A 16,604-nucleotide genomic window follows, 5' to 3' on the forward strand; every position below is an offset into this window, starting at 1 on the left:
TAATAATAATAATAATAACTGACATACAGTGTTTTTGTGGCAGTAAAATAATAATAATCATCATCATAATAATCATAATATAGATCTCATTTGCTATGACATACTGTGTTTTGGTGGCAGTAAAATAATAATAATAATCATCATCATCATCATCATCATATAGATCTCATTTGCTGTGACATACTGTGTTTTGGTGGCAGTAAAATAATAATAATAATAATAATAATAATAATATAGATCTCATTTGCTGTGACATACTGTGTTTTGGTGGCAGTAAAGTAGTAGTAATAATAATAATAATAATAATAATAATAATAACTGACATACTGTGTTTTTGTGGCAGTAAAATAATAATAATAATAATAATAATAATAACAACAACAACAACAACAAACGAGGGAAAAGGAGGAAGGAAATAACGGCCCACCAAGAGAATGCAAACCTGAGCGACATCAGGTAAACACATTAGAGTACATATAATTGTGATGTTTATAGTTTTGCTGAGTATCCAGTAATACAGATGTCCCTCCATGTTCATGATACTATTTTCCAGAAATAATGCCATAAACAACAGTCTGAAAAGCTCTCAGCAACCCAATAATGCCATATTGTTAGTGTTTGCAACTGCAAACGGTCACCATGAATGGACCTTCTCATACAATGAAGGTCCTTCTGCCCAGATGCAAAGAGGAGAGGAAACAGCATCTCTTTATGCGCTTTGCTGGTTCTTAATGCACATTTTGGTGACTGGGCCGTCCTAGTACCGCGTGGTGCTCATTTCCAGCCAGAACACAGTCTCCACATGCCTTGATTTCTAGTCTTGAGAATGGGCGGTGTGGACAACTCTTTCATTCACGTTCCTTACAATGCACACTCTTTCTTTTGCAGTTAATGGACGTCAGTGTCGATCTGTGGAGAACTTACAGCAGAATGGATCCTGTCTCCTTGGAAAGTTTGCTCTATGAGGTAATGGGCCTGGCATCCTTTTTGTCTTTTGTGTGACTCACTTTCTGCAAACCGACCACATGAGATGAATGTAGTCATTAGGCATGTGCAATCCATGGTTCTAAATCAGTGTTTCTCAACCTTCCTAATGCCGCGACCCCTTAATACAGTTCCTCATGTTGTGGTGACCCCCAACCATAACATTATTTTCATTGCTGCTTCATAACTAATTTTGCTACTGTTGTGAACTGTAATGTAAATATCCAATATGCAGGATGTATTTTCATTCACTGGACCAAATTTGGCACAAATACCCGATGTGCCCAAATCTGAATACTACTAGGATTGGGCAAGGGATTGATTGTGTCATTTTGGGAGTTGTAGTTGCTTTCCTTTATAGTTCACCTACAATCAAAGAGCATTCTGAACTTCACCAATGATACAATTGAACCAAACTTGAACCAGAAAATACTCGAAGGGTTTGATGGGCATTGACCTTGAGTTTGGGAGTTGTAGTTCACCTACATCCAGAGAGCACTGGGAACTCAAACAATCATGGAACTGGACCAAACTTGGCAAGAATACTCAATATGCCCAAATGTGAACACTGGTGGCATTTGGGGAAAATAGAGATTGACAGTTGGGAGTTGTACTTGCTGCGATTTATAGTTCACCTACAATCAAAGAGCATTCCAAACCCCACTAACGATAGAATTGGCCCAAACTTCCCATGCAGAACCCCCATGACCAACAGAAAATACTGTGTTTTCTGATGTTCTTTGGCGACCCCTCTGACACCCCCTCGTGACCCCCCCTAGGGGTCCCGACCCTCAGGTTGAGAACTACTGTTCTAAATGGTTCTAAAGTACTTACAAAACTAAAGTTCTGGTGGTGAAAACTAGGAGGCGCTGGTGCTTTGCTTCTACTGTGTTGCTAAAGTTCTGGTGGTGAAAATTTCAGAACTCTAACAAAACTTTCAAAATTTCATTATAAATGGCAGTTCCTAAAAACCATCAATAATGAAATAATAATGAAAATTTGAAAGTTTTGTTAGAGTTCTGAAATTTTCACCACCAGAATTTTAGCAACAGTGTAGAAGCAAAGCACCAGCGTCCCCTAGTTTTCACCACCAGAATTTTAGATTTTTAAGTACTTTAGAACCATTTAGAAGCATGGATTGCACATGCCTAGTAGCCACCACATGTGGGAGGGAAACTGGCATTTTGTGGTTGCCCATGCTCTGCTTTTCAGTTCTTTTTCCACAATTTTAATTAAAGCTTTTTGTTCCGGAACACCATTTTGTGAAGTGCTTAGAATGATAGCTTTCCAACTGTCAGGGAACCCTGGAACATTTTGGGACATTTGGGGAATATTCTTGATAGCTCAAGGTGTGGAAGTCAGACCTGCTTTGTTTCGTCGCTGGCTTTTGTGAAATGAGAAGAACTTTCCTGCGATGCGTCTTGGTGGCAGTGTCTTCTCAGGACACTTTGTCCATCTGTGTTGATGTTCTGATTGAGAATCTCCAAGTAAACGTCCCAAGGAATTCCATAGATCCTTAGAATGCTTGATCCTTGTGTCGCAGCCTCGGCCCAACTCGGGTGTTGTGACTCAGCTGGAATCAGAGAGTGTTTTTGATGAGGATGATGGGACTCAGGTTCACAGTTTGGTTCAAAATGTCCCTGTTACAGACAGTGAAGAAATGCCTGATATAGACAGTGAAGAAAGGCAGTTTCCCACAGTAAGGCATGAGAGTGTTGATACTGAAAATAGCCAGGTGCAGATTGACTCAGAGAAAGAGGACAGCTCTCAGCCTTGTTCTCAGCCTGATAATGAGCAAGCAGGGAAACAGGCTGACACTAACGAACAGATTGACCTTGACGATATGGGAATTTTAGATCGGGCTGACCGGTTGTAATTCCGAATTCAAAGGAGTGAAAGAATAGCTAACAAGAAAGAGGCCAGAGAAAAGCCTTCATGTTTTGCAAAGGGTATTAAACAGTGTGTTTGAAACCATATCTTTGCCAAAGCAACTTTGTGCTTAGGAGCTTGCCTAAACTAGGCTGGATTATCTTGCAGTTTTGTTGTTCATGGTTCCAGGACTTTGTCATGTTCTTCAGGGTTTTGCTTTGCTGATGTCGTTTTGGATTAAGCTTCAAGTGTTATGTCATATTGATCCTTTGGAACATTAACCTTTGCTTTCAAGAACTTTTTTACCTGGCTGTGTGCAGTTTGGTGTTCTTCAGCAAGGTGAATCTACTCTGAGGTGAAACATCGGGTGTCTCAGGAAACGACAACACTATATAACACGATTTTTGTTCCTGGCTTATAAATGTCATTTCCTAATTGCTTGTATCATAAAAAAAACATGGGACTCCAGGCTCAGCAATGAGTCCAGGTTCACACCCAAGCTGCAAACCTGCGCCTTCAGGGGGAGTGTAACCCAATCTAACACTGGTTGTAACCCTATGCCCTGTTTGTAAGTAAGTGAGGCTTATATGTCTGTGGAAGCTCCAGGGTGAGAGAAATAACTTTTGTTTATTGGAGGCAAGTGTGAATTCTGCAGTTAATCACCTTGATTAGCATTGAATGGCCTTGCAGCTTCAAAGCCTGGTTGTTAGAGTGGTCCAGCATTTCCGTGTTCTCAAATAATATGCTGTGTCCAGGTTGGTTCATCAGGTGCTCTGCTATGGCTGACTTCTCTGGTTGAATGAGTCTGCAATGCCTTTCATTATCTCATTGACTTGGTACCTTTCATGTTCCATGATTTGTGTTTGGGCAATTCTGCTGCGTTTGGGGGTCCCTATGTAGACTTGTCCACAGGCCTTGCTGATGTTTGTTCATGTCAAAATAATCTACAATTTAGCATCACCCTTGAATCAGTTCATTGTGAAAACAGTAATTTTCTTGGCCTTCTTTTTCACATGCTCTGTTGAAATGAATGGAATATGGGAGGAAATGTAGGTGATTTAACCCTCCCACCAGTTGTAATAACCCATTGGAGCTCAAAGTATTATTATAATATTTATTTATACCACATTTATCTTCCTGAAATAAAGCAGCTTGACATAAAAATTAATATAAAATTTAAAATATACAAATATGCAAACAGTAAAAAAGAATCAAACACAAACAGCACTAAAAAAAATGCAGTTTTGCAATTTCATCCTCTTTGGCTCCTTGCCTGCGGTGGTTCCCATGCTTTTTGCTCATTTTGTGAATTGTAAGTTCCTCAAAAATCCAAATCTAAGCATTTCCTAGTATTGTATGAAAGATAATAGTTGTTCTTAAGGCGGCTGAAAAATGGGTCTAGGCTGACACACAGTGGCCATTGTTTGAGTTGCTTAACAACAAAGTCGTTTGTTTGTTTGTTTGAAAAGCAAAACATTCCTTGTTCCTATAGAGCTGTTTTGGCGTCTTAGTTGCAATCACACTTCATGAATCTCTTAGGAAATATGTTTGCACAAATGTGGCCAAGAGATACTATTTAGAGATCAGAATATACAATATAACTCTCTTATGCACAGCTCCTTCTTTGGAAGCTTTTAAGCAGAGGCTGGATGGCCATCTGTCAGGGGTGATTTGAATGCAATATTCCTGCTTCTTGGCAGGGGGTTGGACTGGATGGCCCATGAGGTCTCTTCCAACTCTTTGATTCTATGATTCTATGCTTAAAAAATGTTGTAAAGTAATGCCTTTATGTTGGAAGGAGTAGCCTTTTACAGGAAACATTGCTCATGGCTGTATTTACTCAGTCTTTGATGACGCTCTTTCCATGCTCTCCCTTATGGCACACTTGTGTGCCTTACGGTAGCCTATGACACAGTGCAAATTGCTGCATAAAGTCTACCATATCATCTAGGAGTATGATTTTACAAAACTGTCCAGATCCTTTTAGAAAACCGCAGCTTCTATGTGGAGTTTCAGGGCAGGAAAAGTAGATGGAGGAGGCAAAAGAATGGTTTAGCTCAAGGCAGCGTTCTTGCACCGACCTTGTTTAGTATCTTTACTAACAATTAGCCACAGCCACCACTCACAAAGAGCTTTATATATGCTGATGATCTTGGCCTAACAACACAAGCAAAAGACTTTGAAACAGTTGAAAACCAACTTCCTAATGCAGGCGAAACATCAGGAGGGAATGCCTCTAGACCATGGCAGAGATTAGAGCTGCCCCTTCTCTCCTGACGTTTAGAAAACAGGTGAAAACCTGGCTATGGAAACTGGCATTTGACGAGTGAGTCAATAACTCATAGCTATATGGATGGATGGTGATGAACAACGATTTTATTGTGACGACTTGGCCATTATAATTATATGATTGTATTTTTGGTATTTTAATGTGTTAGTGTATTACGGAATGTGATGTTTTTAAACGATTGCTTGTGATATTATTGTTGGAAACTGGCCTGAGTCCCTCCACGGAGGTGAGAAGACTGGTATACAAAAGTTCTAAATAAATAAAATAATTAAATAAATGGCCATACAGCCCGAAAAAAACCTACAACAACCCAACTTCCTAATGCCCTGAAAGATCTCTCCAGTTACTGCAAAGATAATCACCTGAAGCCTAACCCTGCCAAGACACAAGTGTGTGCTTTTCATCTGCGTTATCATGAAGCCAACAGGAAATTGATAGTTACCTTGGAAGGCCAGGAGCTCAAACACTGTTCCCATCCTAAATATCTTGGCATCCAATTAGATTGAACACTAACATTTAGGCAACACTGTATGAACACCAAGCACAAAGTAGCTAGACGCAATCACATCCTGCGGAAACTTACTGGCACTGCGTGGGATGTAGATCCAAAATTAATAAGAACATCAGCTCTGGTCTTGTCTTACTCAACTGCTGAGTATGCCTCTCCTGTTTGGCATGTAAAGCAGGTGAATATAGCACTGAACAAAACATGCAGAATAATCACAGGATGTCTCAAACATACACCTGTTGATAGATTCTATAAGCTGGCTGGTATTGCCCCTTCTAATGTATTGCCCCTTCTAACTGGGAGAGATATAAGGTTGAACCCTGTGAAAGCGACCCACTGCATGGCTATCAGCCTCCTCCCAGTAGACTCAAATCAAGGAAAAGCTTCACGAGAATGACCATGCCTCTTAATGTTTCCCCAGCAACAGCAAGATATCCCTCTGGGCAGCTAAACCAAGAAATCCCAACTAGATGCTCCCCCCTCCCTCCGCATAAGGGTCTTCCCCCAGGGGAAAACCACGGTAGTCCACGCTCTGGTTACATCCCGTTTAGACTACTGCAACGCTCTCTACGTGGGGTTGCCTTTGAAGACGGCCCGGAAGCTCCAATTAGTCCAACGCTCGGCAGCCATGATACTAACAGGAGCGGAGCGCAGGGAGCATACAACTCCTCTGCTGCACCAGCTCCACTGGCTGCCGATCTGCTACCGGGCTCAATTCAAAGTGCTGGCGTTGGCCTTTAAAGCCCTAAACGGTTCTGGCCCAACTTACCTATCCGAACGTATCTTGGCCTATCAGCCCACCAGGACCCTAAGATCTTCTGGGGGGGGGGGCTGCTCTCTATCCTGCCTGCTTCACAGGTGCGGCTGGCGGGGACGTGAGACAGGGCCTTTTCTGTGGTGGCCCCGCGGCTTTGGAACGCCCTCCCCATGGAGGTAAGATCAGCCCCCTCATTGATGGTATTCCGGAAAAGACTAAAAACCTGGATGTTCGAGCAGGCGTTCGGTTAACCCAGTGCAATAAGTGTAATGATTGAAGGACTGGCAATTTGGACGACGAAACTGGATCACGTTTTTAGTCAAGAGATGTATTGGATTGTTTATTGATATATGTATTGTGGATTATGTTTTTTATGCTTTTTAAACTGTATACTGTTGTTTGTTATAAGTTGTTGTAAACCGCGTTGAGTCGCCGGCTAGGCTGAGATACGGCGGTATACAAGTATAGCAAATAAATAAATAAATAAATAAATAAATAAAACCAAGAATGGCCAACTTGGAGGTCCCTGAACAGACTCAGAAATGGAGTGGGCGGATCAAAAGACATCCTGGCAAAACCTAGAAGAATCGTCCACCTTGTGCGACTGTGGAGCAGAACAAACAACTCCGCATCTGTATGCTTGCCCACCATGCCCTGCCTCATGCACAGAGGAAGGACTGTATAAAGCAGTGGTTCTCAGCCTGTGGGTCCCCCCAGGTGTTTTGGCCTACAACTCCCAGACATCCTAACCAGTTTACGGGCTGTTAGGATTTCTGGGAGTTGAAGGTCAAAACATCTGGGGACCCATAGGTTGAGAACCATTGGTTTAAAGCTACAGACAGTGCAGTCGCTGTTGTCCATTTTGGGTCTGAAATTATTTAGCTGCTTGTGCTCCCTTTATTTTATCAGTTTTATACTCATTTATTTATGCAGTGCTTTTGACACGAAATAAATAAATGCTTCAAAAAACAGCCAGTAGGTCCGAAACATCTAGAGGGCCAAAGTTTGCCCATGCCTGATCTACACTGTGAAATTAATGTGGTTTGATGCCACTTTAATTGCAGTGGCTCAGTGCTCTGAAAGCCTGGGAACACCAGCCTTGTTTGGTAGACGAGACTAAAACTGCTACTCATGATTCTATAGCATTGAGTTAAAGTGGTATTGAACTGCATTAGTTTGACAGTGTAGATGCACCTTTAGAGCAGGATCTTTTTTTAGCCGTGGTGGCATTGCTGCAAAGTTCCTATGAAATCACTTATTAAGAACTAGTTTTAGTCCTTTGCATCTAACTAAACTTTTGATCTTTTGTATTGTTGAAGACTTTCATGGCCGGAATCACTGGGTTGGTGTGAGTTTTCCAGGGTGTATGGCCATGTTCCAGAAGCATTCTCTCCTGACATTTCACCTGCATCTATGGCAGACCTCCTCAGAGGTTGTGATTTCTGTTGGAAACTAGGAAAACCGGGGTTTATATATCTGTGGAATAATGTCCAGGCTGGGAGAAAGAACTCTTGTCTGTTGGAGGCAAGTGTGAATGTTTCAATTGTCCACCTTGATTAGCACTTAATGGCCCAGACAAGAAACAATCAGGGCCAGCTAATCACCCCCCCCCAACAAAGGATTCCCCCGGGCAGTAAAAAGCCAGACCTTGAAGCTGCTAGGCCATTAAATGCTATTCAAGGTGGCCAATTGAAACATTCACATCTGCCTTGAGCAGACAAGAGTTCTTTCTCCCACCCTGGACATTCCACAGATATATGTATATTTATATTATTTTTAGGCATTTGATTGTGTTTTATATGTTTATACTGTTAGCATCTAATAGTGCCAGTTAGTAGCCATCCTGAGTCCCTCTTCGGAGGTTGAGAATGGGTATAAATGTTCTAAATAAGTAAATATACAGTATAAATCCCATTTTCCTAGTTTCCAACAGACTTCACAACTTCTGAGGATGCCTGCCATAGATGCAGGCGAAACGTCAGGAGAGAATGCTTCTGGGACATGGCCATACAGCCTGGAAAACTCACAACCACCCTTTTGTTCTTTTGTTTTTCTTTAAATCTGATTGCCCTTCTCTGTAGGAAATATTGCTTGACGCTGCTGTTAAAATCCATCTTTATGTTTAATTCCTTGCTCAGTTGCTTTTTTTGTTTGTGTTTGCTTAACTGTCTGACCTGCTCTGAACCCTTTTCTCGTTGTTCAAAATAGGAGGGCAAGCTTTTAAAAAATGCAAAGAAAGTCACTTTGCAAAGCTTTCAAGTTGTTTCGTATTTCTTTTCAGACGGTGAGTTGTATAACGTAACCCTTGCCGTCATGTAAAATTAGGACTCTGTATCTGCAGTTTGAATTTATTTCTGGCACTTGGTACAGAGATGCAAATGAGCCTTCTCTTAAAGAGCAATCAGGACTGAGAAGGAGACCTGTTTTCTCTCTTGCAGGATTTGATGACTTTTGAACATCAGTGGACCAACTTCTTTGCCAATTTCGACACAGAAATCCCTTTCATCCTGGAGCTGTCAGAGTCTCAAGCTGGGGAGGTAGGTCTCTTATTTTTAGATCAAAAGGGGGCTTTGTTTTCCATTCCCAATTCCCCCCTTCTCTTCTTATCACTGTGCAAAGAGCTTACTACCTATCTGATTCCCTAAAGTGACCCAATTTCAGATTTACCCATTCCTTGGTTTTGGAAGTCACTTTGCAGCCACAAGACTTGGCTGTGAATCATTGGATGTAGCAACTCGATCACTTGCAATTCACTTTGTGCAGATGACTTTGGGATGTCTTATTGGTCACTGGACTGTACAGTCTGAGCTCCAGAACAAAAGCCAGGCCTTTAAAAAAAGGTGTGGGAACTCAAACTGCTTGGAGGAAGAGAGCGGCACAAGCCTGGGTCCTAGGCCTGGGCAATCCGTGGTTCTAAATGGTTCTAAAGTACTTGCAAAACTAAAGTTCTGGTGTGTGGTGGCTGAGCTATTTTCTGACAATGAGGATGATGGGATTCCGATTCCTGCTGGGATTCAGCTTCCTGGCTCTTTGTCTGTGCCTCAAATCTCTGGGCCTGCTTCTGAGGCTCCCACAGACAGTGCAGTGTCAACACAGCCGTTCCCATAAGCAGAAAGGATTTTTTTTTTGAAATAATTTTTATTGAACATTTTATAAACCAACACAAGGAAAGAGGGAGAACAATAGTGAAGAGGATAGGAAAGTAGGAACCCCATTACCCCAGAGAGAAAAAGAAAGGGCCATAAAAGCAAAAAGGCCCTAAAAAAAACACACACACACACACACAAAAGCAAAATCTAATCTAAAATGACTTCCACTCCAACCTCAGGATCTTCTCTCACTACTTCTTAAGGTAATTTATCTATTTTTGTCCTCTAATGTTTCTATATTTTCTTTTCATAGTCATAAAGAAAAGACCAATCTGTCCTCTTTAATGATTTTCCGGTATTTCTTTTCATCAAAAAAGTTAATTCGTCCATGTCTCTTATCTCTTTAATCTTCTCCAACCATTCTTCAATCATCGGGATCTGTTCATTTTTCCAATACTTGGCAAAAATAATCCTTGCCGCTGTGGTAAAATATGTAAATAATTTATCTTCGTTTTCATTCAGTTTTATATCTGAGTCCGTAAACCCTAATAAGTAGTATTCCAGTTTCTTTTTAAATTTCTTCTTCAATATCTTTTGTGTTTCCTCATGAACAGAACTTAGATGATTCTTTGCATGACCACCACATGTGGTAAAATGTACCAGTTTGCTCCCCACACTTCCAACATTTATCTGAAACGTTTTTATACATGTGGCTTAATTTGTTTGGAGTCAAATACCATCTATAAAACATTTTATACCAATTCTCCTTCAGGTCCATAGCATACGTATATTTAAGTTTTTTATTCCATATTTGTTCCCATTCTCTAAAATGAATGGGCCGTCTTAAATTTTCTGCCCATTTAATCATGCATGTTTTCACCTGTTCAGTTTCCGTAAGCCATTGGACTAATTTATTATAAAGTATTGCAGAAAGGAATTTTAACAAAGGAGATAGTAAGCAGGTGCCTTCCCACGCTGATACCGAAAGTGTAGATAGTGACTTGACCCGGCAAGCTCGTCTTGATCTCCGGGTCAGGCGGAGTTCTCGTCTGGCCAGCAGACAAGAAGCCAGCTCAGTGAAAGGTCATCGCAATGCTTTTATGATGATGAGAGCCTAATGTTTTCATGTTAGAAAGGTATTTAGGCCTCTTGCAAACTCTGAAAAAGCGTCAGTTCAACGTAGCTTACTAGCCTGAAAGCTTCATGGAATAACCTTAGCCTGGAAAGCAGTACGCTTGGGCTTTCTTGTATTGTGATTCATGGGGCAATTGTTTCATTGCTTATACCTGGGACTCTGGTTTGAACTTTGCCAATAGGATTATGTCTCCTGTTTTTACCTGAAGATCTTTGGAACTATATTCTGTTTTTAACCTTAATCTTTGGAATTTTGCAATGTTTATTCTTTATTTTGACTTGGATTTTCTCCTCAATAAACTATAAAGCTAAAGCTCTTGTGTGGTGGTGTTTGGAAGCAAGGTGAAGCTTACTCTGAGTTGCAATATGATGGTGAAAATTTCAGAGCTCTAACAAAACTTTCAAAATTCAATTATTATTTCATTATTGGTGATTTTTTATGATAGAACCAATTAGGAACTGCCATTTATAATGACATTTTGAGAGTTTTGTTAGAGTTCGGAAATTTTCACCACCAGCATGCCTACTGTAGAACACATCTCACCACAGTAAAACAGTAGATGTGGCTCTTAATGAGACATGCCGCTTTATCACGGAGTGTATGCGCCCTACACCACTGGAGAAATTACACTGTTTGGCCGGTATTGCACTGCCTGACATCCACCGGGAAGTAGCAACCAATAATGAAAGGACCAAGGCAGTGACATCTCCAGCTCATCCCTTGTTTGGGTATCAGCCAGCACATCAATGACTTAAATCAAGAAATAGTTTTCTAAGATCTACAGAGACACTTGTTGGAACACCCCAGCAAACTAGAGTCCAAAAGTGGCAGGCTCAAACCCAGAACCTCAATCAATGGCTGATACGAAATGAGAGACTCCCCCCTGGGCACACAGAAGACTGGGCGACTTGGAAGGCGCTGAACAGACTGCGCTCTGGCACCACGAGATGCAAAGCCAACCTTAAGAAATGGGGCTACAAAGTGGAATCCATGACATGCAAGTGTGGAGAAGATGAAACCACTGACCACCTGCTGCAATGCAGCCTGAGCTCTGCCACATGCACCATGGAGGATCTTCTTATAGTAACACCAGAGGCACTCCAAGTGGCCAGATACTGGTCAAAGGACATTTAATCAACTACCAAGCTTGCAAACTCTGTGTTTTGTTTGTTTGTTAAAAAAATGCAACACAACTGTTTGGTTTGCTCCTGACACGATAAATAAATAAACCACCAGAACTTTAGTTTTGTAAGTACTTTAGAACCATTTAGAACCATGGGTTGACCAGGCCTACTGCGTACGCTTAGTACAGGTTGAGCTCCCCTTATCTGGAATTCTGAAATCCGAATTGCTCCAAAATTGCCCTGTTGGGAAGCTGAGATAGTGGCGCTTTTGCTTTCTGTTGGTTCAATATTTGCAAACATAGTTTCATGTACAAAACTAATAACTTATGTTGTGTATAAAATTACTTATGTGGACATGCTGTCTGTAAAATGCAAATAGGTTTCATGTTTAGACTTGAGTCCCCTTTCCAAGTTTTGCTATTATATTTATTTATTTACTTATTTATTTACATTATTTATATTCCGCCCTTCTCACCCCACAGGGGACTCAGGGCGGATTACAATGTACATATACATGGCAAATATTCAATGCCATAGACAGTTGCAACTCAGAGTAAGCTTCGCCTTGCTACCAAACACCACCACACAAGAGCTGTAATTTTATAGTTTATTGAGGAAAAAATCCAAGTCAAAATAAAGAATAAGCATTGCAAAATTCCAAAGATTTAGGTTAAATGCAGAATATAGTTCCAAGATCTTCAGGTAAAAACAAGAGGCACAATCCTTTAGGCAAAGTTCAAAACAGAGTCCAAGGTACAAGCAATGAAACAATTTCCCCAAGAATCACAATGCAAGAAATCCCAAGTGTGCTGCTTTCCAGCTAAGGTTATTCCATGAAGCTTTCAGGCTAATAAGCTATGTTGAACTAACACTTTCTCTCCATTTGCAAGAAGCCTAAATACCTTTCTAACATGAAAACATTATGCTCTCACCAACATGAAAGCATTGCGATGACCTTTCCCCGAGCTGGCTTCTCGTCTGCTGGCTAGGCGAGAACTCCTCCTGACCTGCAAATCAAGACAGGCTTGCCGGGTCAGGTCACTATCAAGGCTTTCTGCACTTCAGTGTGGGAAGGCCTCTCCACCTGTTCGCTATCTACTTCGTTGATGACATTCCTTTCTTCTGAGAACCACTGTGTTGACTCTGTACTGTCTGTGGGAGCCTCAGAAAAAGACCTATAAGCAAGCCCAGAGATCTGAGGCACAGAAAAAGAGCCAGGAGTCTGAATCCCATCATCCTCATCATCAGAGAACATCTCAGCCACAACATAAAGAAACAACCTATATAGATAGACACAGAGGCAATTTAACATTCCAGCTTTTCTTGAGGGTATTCTGGCCACCAGGGGAACTGTCCCTTCACCAACCATTTGTGACACTGATGAAGTACTTCATTCTTTGCATGCTTGCTGGAGATTTTTATGGCCTCATAAATTAGTTACATTTGCCTCCTCACTTAGGCGGTACCTAAATTTCCTACTTGGCAGATGCAACTGTCTTTTGGGCTCCAAAGGTCAACACAAATTGGCCGGAAGCTCACTCCGACGTGGGCTGGCTTTGAACTCCTGTCTTTTAGGTCAGTAGTGATCTAATGCAGGTGACTCCCAGCCAGCTGCGCCACAGTCCCGGTGCTTATTATGGAAGGATATGCAGAAAAATTATTATTTGTTCTGTCCAAAAGCATGGAAAACATTTATTAAACTGCAAAAACTTTGGGTTGTTGTAGGTTTTTTTGGACTATATGGCCATGTTCTAGAGGCATTTTCCCTTGACGTTTCACCTGCATCTATGGCAAGCATCCTCAGAGGTAGTGAGGTCTATTGGAACTAGGAAAGGGGTTTATATATTTGTGGAATGACCAGGGTGGGACAAAGGACTCTTGTCTGTTGGAGCTAGGTGTGAATGTTTCAACTGACCACCTTGATTGGCATTTGATTGCCTGGCAGTGCCTGGAGCCATCTTTTGTTGAGAGGTGATTAGATGTCCTTGTTTGTTTCCTCTCTGTTGTTGTGCTGTTCTAATTTTAGAGAGTTTTTTTTTTGCTTGCCATAGATGCAGGCAAAATGTCAGGAGAAAATGCCTCTAGAACATGGCCATATAGCCCGAAAAAACCTACAACAACCCAGTGATTCCGGCCATGAAATCCTTCGACAATATTGCAAAAACTTTGTTTTTGAGGGACATCCTGCAGAACATTCTTCTACAGTTTTTCACTGACTATCTCATAAGAGTCTCCCTCATGAAAATAACCTATTTTTTCCTCTCCCTTTCTAGCCATTCCGCAGTTACTTTAGTCATGGGATGATCTCGAGCCATATTACAGACAACAGGTATTATTATTATTATTTTTAAGATTCTTGAGTAAATACTGTATATGTCACAAGTTAAAATACAGCACACAATTCAGCGAGAGCAGGCAATCACCAAAAGCTTTGTGTCTCTAATGATAAAACTGGCATGGATGGAGCAAGTGTTCCTTATACTATGGATCACCTCATTGCTGAAACCAGCAGAACCCTTGGCTTGTTGATGCTAGGTCAGGCATGGGCAAACTTGGGCCCTCCAGGTGTTTTGGACTTCAGCTCCCACAAATTCCTAACAGCCAGTAGGCTTCGATACCGTCGACCACGGTATCCTTCTGGGACGCCTCATGGGGATGGGCCTTGGGGGCACTGTTCTGCAGTGGCTCCAGTCCTTCCTAGAGGGTCGATCTCAGAAGGTGTTGCTGGGGGACACCTGTTCTGCCCGACACCCATTGTCTTGTGGGGTTCCACAGGGATCAATATTGTCTCCCATGTTGTTTAACATCTACATGAAGCCGCTGGGGGAGATCATCCGGAGTTTCGGAGTGCGATGTCATCTGTACGCAGATGATGTCCAACTCTGTCACTCCTTTCCACCTGCTACTAAGGAGGCTGTCGAGGTCCTGAACCGATGCTTGGCCGCTGTGACGGTCTGGATGAGGGCGAACAAATTGAAATTGAATCCAGACAAGACAGAGGTACTCCTGGTCAGTCGTAAGGCCGAACAGGGCATAGGGTGACAGCCTGTGTTGGACGGGGTCACACTCCCCCTGAAGACACAGCTTCGCAGCTTGGGTGTGATCTTGGACTCATCGGCGGTGACCAGGGGAGCATTTGCACAGTTAAAACTTGTGCGCCAGCTACGCCCGTACCTCGGGAAGTCTGACTTGGCCACAGTAGTCCACGCTCTGGTTACATCCCGTTTAGACTACTGCAACGCTCTCTACGTGGGGTTGCCTTTGAAGACTGCTCGGAAGCTTCAAATGGTCCAGCGTTCAGCAGCCAGGATGCTAACAGGAGCGGCACTCAGGGAGCATACGACTCCTCTGTTGCGCCAGCTCCATTGGCTGCCCGTTTACTATCGGGCACAATTCAAAGTGCTGGCGTTAGCCTATAAAGCCCTAAATGGTTCTCGCCCTACTTACCTCTCCGAACGCATCTCCTCCTATGAACCGACTAGGACATTAAGATCATCTGGGGAGGCCCTGCTCTCGGTCCCGCCTGCATCACAGGCAAGCTTGGCAGGGATGAGAGACAGGGCCTTCTCAGTGGTGGCCCCTCGGCTGTGGAACACCCTTCCTGCAGATATCAGATCGGCCCCCTCCCTGCTGGCGTTTTGGAGGAAAGTGAAGACTTGGGTGTTCGAACAAGCATTTGATTAAACAGTGTAATTGAACATAGGAATGGAATAATGGATGACGAGACTGGATTCTGATTTTACTGTTGAGGCGCTAATGATTGTTATACAGATGTTTAATGATTTATGTTACAATTGTTTTTAATTGCCCTATACTTGTCTCGTGATGTTTTGAATCGATGTTGTTCACCGCTTTGAGTCGCCTGAGGGCTGAGAAAAGCGGTATATAAATAAATAAAGTGAATAAATAAATACCTGATATATAGCCATGTTGGCCACACAGTTTGGTGGTTTGCACTATTTTCCAGAGTTTGCACTATTTTCCATGAGGTGCTGTAGTAGAAAGTTGGAAGGCAATAATTGTGTAAGACAGCCATTCCAGCGCACACGTTAGTTTCAAGGCATCTGCAAACCAGACTTTAGAGAAAGTAGGCATCCTGAGAACTGGCACCTTTCTGTCCTAATAGGAATGCCCCCCTGCCCCCTTTTGCCCCTTTTTGTGCACTAGTCAAACACAATATGCAATACCTCTCCCAGTATTTGAATCAGTGATGACTGGTTTGTGTGTGTTTGTTGTGTGCGACGCCAGCCCCAGCAGGCAACCCTTTGTCCTGTTTGGCACCCATGCCTCCAAGGAGAACCTGAACTCGGCCAACTTCAACTTCCCTTCGGAGGGGCATCTGCTTCGCAACACGGGTCACGGCGGGAGCACGGCCAAGCACATGGTAAGCATAACCAAGAGGGTTTTCCTAGACTCGTTTGGACTTTGTGCTGCTTTTATTTTACTACCCCCTCCCCCATTTGCATATTTTGTGTTTTATTGGCAATTAGGTAGTGCAGTGCGTCTCTCCCAAAGGACCCCTGGCTTGCTCAAGGACGTATTTCTTCGGAGCGACTCACACTCCTTACCTGGGTAAGTTCCACGTCAATTGCCTACATGTTTGTTTTCTTTGAAATTGCTTCATTTCTAGGGCTGCCCCCGGTGGCACAATGGATTAAACCCTAGTGCTGGCAGGACTGCTGACGGAAAGGTCGGCGGTTCGAATCTGGGGAGTGGGGTGAGCTCCCATCTGTCAGCTCCAGCTTCTCATGCGGGGACATGAGAGAAACCTCCCACAGAATGTTTTTTTTGTCATGTCAGAAGTGACTTGAGAAACTGCAAGTTGCTTCTGGTGTGAGAGAATTGCAA

General features: G+C 42.5%; 1 protein-coding gene across 2 annotated transcripts in view; it reads left to right on the forward strand.

The window, feature by feature from the left end:
* The window catches only part of DNAAF9 (dynein axonemal assembly factor 9), a 160,982-nt gene that overhangs the window by 60,565 nt on the left and 83,813 nt on the right, over positions 1-16,604 (forward strand). For both annotated transcript variants that reach the window (XR_010909988.1, XM_067468543.1), the window contains exons 7-11: positions 889-966; positions 8,847-8,945; positions 14,030-14,085; positions 16,005-16,140; positions 16,247-16,328. Coding sequence is in view for 1 of the 2 variants with exons in the window: in XM_067468543.1 (XP_067324644.1) it covers positions 889-966; positions 8,847-8,945; positions 14,030-14,085; positions 16,005-16,140; positions 16,247-16,328 (451 nt within the window). In the remaining variant the exon portion in view is untranslated. The remainder of the gene's footprint in view (positions 1-888; positions 967-8,846; positions 8,946-14,029; positions 14,086-16,004; positions 16,141-16,246; positions 16,329-16,604) is intronic.

This window comes from Anolis sagrei, chromosome 5 (assembly GCF_037176765.1).
Source record: "Anolis sagrei isolate rAnoSag1 chromosome 5, rAnoSag1.mat, whole genome shotgun sequence".
In the NCBI taxonomy this organism is placed as follows: Eukaryota; Metazoa; Chordata; class Lepidosauria; order Squamata; family Dactyloidae; genus Anolis; species Anolis sagrei.